General features: G+C 64.5%; 2 protein-coding genes across 3 annotated transcripts in view; one reads left to right on the forward strand and one right to left on the reverse strand.

Moving 5' to 3' along the window:
* Positions 1–2,431, reverse strand: part of MUS81 (MUS81 structure-specific endonuclease subunit) — a 5,162-nt gene extending 2,731 nt beyond the window's left edge. For both annotated transcript variants that reach the window (XM_004682616.2, XM_012725501.1), the window contains exons 1-7: positions 2,052–2,431; positions 1,839–1,968; positions 1,549–1,634; positions 950–1,042; positions 789–857; positions 600–685; positions 61–216 (exon numbers count right to left, since the gene is read on the reverse strand). In XM_004682616.2, the coding sequence (XP_004682673.1) occupies positions 61–216; positions 600–685; positions 789–857; positions 950–1,042; positions 1,549–1,634; positions 1,839–1,968; positions 2,052–2,186 (755 nt within the window). In that variant the 5' untranslated portion in view covers positions 2,187–2,431. The remainder of the gene's footprint in view (positions 1–60; positions 217–599; positions 686–788; positions 858–949; positions 1,043–1,548; positions 1,635–1,838; positions 1,969–2,051) is intronic.
* Positions 2,432–4,340: 1,909 nt separating this feature from the next.
* The window catches only part of CFL1 (cofilin 1 (non-muscle)), a 3,508-nt gene continuing 3,043 nt past the window's right edge, over positions 4,341–4,805 (forward strand). Inside the window, exon 1 of the mRNA XM_004682617.2 lies at positions 4,341–4,568. Within this exon, the coding sequence (XP_004682674.1) occupies positions 4,566–4,568 (3 nt within the window). The 5' untranslated portion in view covers positions 4,341–4,565. The remainder of the gene's footprint in view (positions 4,569–4,805) is intronic.

Here is a 4,805-nt window from a genome sequence, read left to right on the forward strand (position 1 = left end):
GGGAGGGCTGTCGGCACATGGCACATGCCAGCCCCTCCTCCTCCCCCATCCCTTGCTCACAGCTCATCGGAGGTAGTTCCTGGCGCTTCGGGCTCCTCCCCACGGGGCTCCTCCCCCCGGGGCTCCTCCAGAGGGTCGCCTGCATTCAGCAAGCTCAGGCCCTCTGACTCAGCCAGCTTCTGGGCCAGCTCCAGGCCCTCCGGGGTCAGGGAGTACCTGGTGGGTGAACACAGATCTCCTTCACTCCCACCTGGCATGTCCCTTCCCCCCTGAGCCAGGCGGGCCTCATCACCCCACTGGCACCTCTGCAGAAACAAGTCCGGGGGTCCCCCGACCCCGTCAGGCCCTTCCCCCATGGGCTTTCCTCCACGAGGCGGAGGCGCGTGTTTCTCAGGTCTGCAGTAAGAAGGAGGTCCGAGACCAGCCTGTGTCCTCATCAAAGCCTGTCATCGCCCAGCCTGTGGCTCCCTCCCAGCCACACTCAACTCTCAGAGCCGCCCGGAGGGAGGCTCACAGGGCAGGCCTCCTTCCCTCCCCCAGCAGACAGGCCTGGGAGCCACAGGACGGCAGCGCCCCTCCCTGCCGCCTGTCCCTCTCACCGGGCTGGCTGATGTGTCCTGAGGACCAGGTTCCTGTGGAGGAGGGAGCGGAGGGCTGGCCAGGGTTGCCTACTCCCGGAGGCCGCCTGTCCAGGGGAGAGACCCTTAGAGCCCGAGCCTGTCCCCAGAGAGGGTAGCTGCGGGGGGCCAGGGCGGAGCCACAAGGTCCTGGCCCACCTCACTGCTCACCTTGGGAGCCTTCTGGGCACATCGCTGCAGCAACTCCTCTTTGGTTAGGAAGCTGTGGCCGCCCAGAGTCTGTAACAGGCGAAGTAACACCCAGGCGGGCCAGTGCCCGGGCCAGCCCCTCCCTGGGGCTCCCCTGACCCCAGGTGGCGCCGGGCACTCACCAGGTGCTCCCTGTAGAGCAGCAGCAGCACTGCGCGGGCTGCCGAGTGCCGCGTGGGCCAGTAGCTGCCCGAGCCTCCCTGTTTGCGCAGAACCTAAAAGGTACAGACGGGCTTTGAACCCAAAGCCAGGTCGCCCCTCTACAGCCGGTAGAATCCCTGACTGGACTGAGTGCGGGTGCTACCTCAACAAGCTATGGGGTCGCATGCAAATCACACACAGCTGCGTCTCAGGGTCCTTGTCTAAAAGCACGTGATGATGGGAAGCCCTGTCAAGCGGGGAGGAGATGCTTGCAGGGCGGCGTGGGATGGGGGTGCGTAGCTGCTGGCCAGTCTCAGCTCCAGCACTCACTGCAGACAAACGCGTAACCCAAGCAGACTTAGTAACGGCAACCCTATAGTTTACTGGGCTCAGTCCCCTAAAACGTTTGATTGTGGAACCCTCAGCTGACTCTGATGAATCACTGTTCCTCTATACAGAGGGCCCAAGACCGGGTGTTCCTGGTGGGGAGATCTTGGTGCAGGCCTGCTGAGCCCCTAATCCAAAAAATCGCGCCCGCTGGCCCCAACTTGCTCTTCTACTCCCCTTTGCCCCTCCTCACTGGCAGGGGAGGGTCCTGGACTTCGGCGTGTGGTCCTTCCCGGGCTGGACTCTCCATACCAGACGATGAGCCTGGGACTTGGTCACCTGCAGAGGCAGAAGGTCAGCTCCTGGGTGCTAGGAACCCAGCGACGCTGCCCGCTCTGGTGGTAGGTGAGAGCGGTGAGGCGCTGGGGCCCTGCCACTCAGCCCAAGGTCCCACAGCAACGCGGGCTGGCGCGAGGCGCCTGAGGCCAAGAACTCAGACTGGTTAGAGGCTGCACCTGGGGAGGCGCAAGGGCCCGCGCTCACCGCCCGAGGCTCGGTGCTGCTGCAGGCGCTGGTCCAGCATGCGGCACAGCCCGTCTCCGAAGTGCTGGAGGATCTTGGCCTCCTTGCCGCTGCGCAGGGGCAGGGGGTACCGCCGGAGAGAGCGCAGGGCCTGGCGGGGGCGGAGGGTACCCAGCCAGGTGAGGGCGAGCCCGGTCGGGCCGGACGTGCCCCCGCAGGCTCCGCCGCACCCACCTTTTGAAATACGAAGCGCGTGCGACGCCCCCTGCTGGCCGCCTCGTCCCGCCACTCGGTCAGCCAGCGCACGAAGAGCGGGTTGGGGCAGGCGGGCAGCGGGCGCTTCCGGCCCAGGCGCACCGGCGCTGCCATGGGCCGCAGGCTGGGTCCTGTGGCGCCTCACGCTGGCCGGACTGGACGCGGCCAGGTCTGGAGGCGGGATCCGAGCACCTGGCGCGGGCGGGGCCTCTCCAGTCACGTGGGCCCGGCGGGGCACCCAGTCTAGCCGCCGCTGCCCCCCCGCCCCTGCGCTACTCCAGGCGGTCCGTGCCGAGCGCGCTCGGACGCCTGACGCCCCCGCCCGCCCGCCTGCAGCAGCCCGGGACCAGTCCTGACGACGCCCCACCGTGGCCTCGGGAGCCCTACCCCGCCCCTTCCTTCTGCCGGCTCGAGAGCGGGTTCTCCTCGTCCAGGGGAGAGTGCGACGGCGCCTCCCCGCGGCTGGGAGGGCTGCCGGGAGGAAGGGTGTCCGTTTCAGCCCCGGGGACCCAAGCCCGGCTGGACTGGAGTCCGAGAGGTGGGGGGCGGGAGGGGCGAGAGGCGCGGGGATATTTGCACAGGCGTTGAGAACACAGAGGTAAAGCAGGAGGAACTGTAGAGCTCTCGGAGGAAATGATTCCCGAGCGCAGGGAAGTGGGAAAGACTGCCAAGTTGGGGACTCACAGGGAAGGTCAGGTCGGGGCAGGAGTCAGGGGATGAGCAGGGGAGGTGTTGGACATCCTGGCAGGTGGCGGGGCGGGGGTGTGTCAGAAATGGGCACGATGTTGGATTTAGGCAAGCGGGCTTAGGTCAAGAAGCCAGTACAGAGGTGGAAAGGGACTACGCTTGGCTGTTTTTGTGACTCATTGCAGGTGAGGGACTCGACTTAGGCAGGTTTAACATGAAAATTATGCAAAGAGGCCCTAGGTCGAGGTACACACATAGATTTGAGCACGAGCTGTTCGCAGCCGCTGCGGAAATCGGGAGCAGATCTGGGGCCTTGCTGGAGCTGCGAGGCGGGGCTGGCGCCCCAGGGCCGCCCCAGCCAGGCTCCGCCCGTTCCCAGGCACCCCCTGCTCTCAGCAACGCCCGCTCCCGCCCGACGCTGCCTTATAAGGCGTCCGCAGCCGGCGGCCGGGTTGGCCCCGCCCCCTCCAGGCTCTTGTCCTAATAAGGACATCTAGGGCATCCCGCGGCCAGCGGCGGGCGGAGCGCGTCTCCAGGGTAACTGCAAAGTCTCCCTCCCCCTCTGCGTTGCTCCTGGAAACTCGCAGGCTCGAGAAAAGTGGAGCTGTGCTCCCCTTCTGGCCGGGCAGCCGGCCGAGGGTGGGAGTAGGGGGGTGTAGCTGCGGCCTCCCGGTGTCTCCGGAGCTCGGTGGGTGGGTGGTGTGGCGGGGTGCACCCGACTACAACCCCCGACATGCTCTGCGAAGCAACCCGCTCCCGGGCGTCGCTTCGCGGGTGGTAAAACCTGGCTTCCAGCTCTTGTTCTGCTCACTACGTTTGAGACCAGTGCCCACAGTTCCCTGGGTACGACCCTGTCTTCTCTTCCGGCGGAGTGGAAGGCCGTGGTCAGTGTTTCAGGCAAGGGAATCTTCCCGGAGCCCCCCTCCCCCAGCTTGCTTCTTTTTAAAAAAGCTTATGTTCCCACAGAGCTCGTGTCTCAAATTTTGCAAGTATTGAATTAACCGCATGTTTAGCTATCAACTCGAGGATGGGATGCAAGGCTGGTTTAAAATCTGTCCTTTCACTGTCCAGAAGGTACAAAAAGAATCCTTGCACGCACAGCCCTGTTTTATTGGCTCATGAATTTGCCACATTTTCCAAACAAACATAAAACTACTTTCCAAAGCTTTTTCCTTGCTTTTTTCCTCTCAATCAAATTTTATTAAAGCTGTCTGAAGACTTTCTTCAGGAGACAAGCGTGGCTTTCCACATGGTGGGGGTGCACTGAATTGCACTGGAGACTTATACTTGTGCTTCTCGTTGTTATAGGTCTGCAATCCAGGCCAATGCAAAATACTAACTCACTGGAAAATTTCTGACCAAGGACACCAGAAAATGCCAGATGGATCTTAGGAAAACAGCTTGGCTACGGGGTAAAGAGGCGAGAAGTCGGGACTCATTTTCAGGTCATGTTACCGAATACAGGGCCCTGGGCTCGGCTCGCGGCGGTTCCTGGGACGTCCGGCCAATGGGCGAGCTCTCCGAGCCAGGGCCCCGCCCCGCCGGCGGCCGCGGACTACACGTCCGGCATGCAACGCGGCGCCTAGACCCTGTTACCCAGCCAGCCCGAGGACGGCGCAGGGACCGCGGACTCCATTTCCCGTCGGCCCGCGGGGAGAGCGCCGGAAGCCCGCCCCGCCCCTCATTGTGCGGTTCGTACTAAACGGAAGGGGCCGGGAGAGGCCGCGTTCAGTCGGATTCCGGCAGCGGTAGCAGCGCCTCTCGCCATTCCTGCTCTCTTGCTCGCTCCTTTTCGCTTCCGGAAACATGGTGAGCGGCTAGCCACGGCGCCTGAGGGGAGGCGACTGCGAGTCGGTCGTGTGCGTGCGCGGGAGGGAATGGGGCGACGACGTTTGCCCCCCTCCTCCAGCGCCCCGGGCGGGACGAGGGTCTCGTGCAGAGGGGCGGGCGGCGCCGGCCGGGCGCCCTCGGGCCACGGGTCCTCCTCCTTCAGAGCCGTCCTCCGGCGCTGTCTTCACTCGGGGCGTCGCCTGCGCGTGCGTCCTG

This window comes from Condylura cristata, unplaced genomic scaffold (assembly GCF_000260355.1).
Source record: "Condylura cristata isolate star-nosed mole 26May11 unplaced genomic scaffold, ConCri1.0 scaffold00015, whole genome shotgun sequence".
Taxonomy (NCBI): domain Eukaryota; kingdom Metazoa; phylum Chordata; class Mammalia; order Eulipotyphla; family Talpidae; genus Condylura; species Condylura cristata.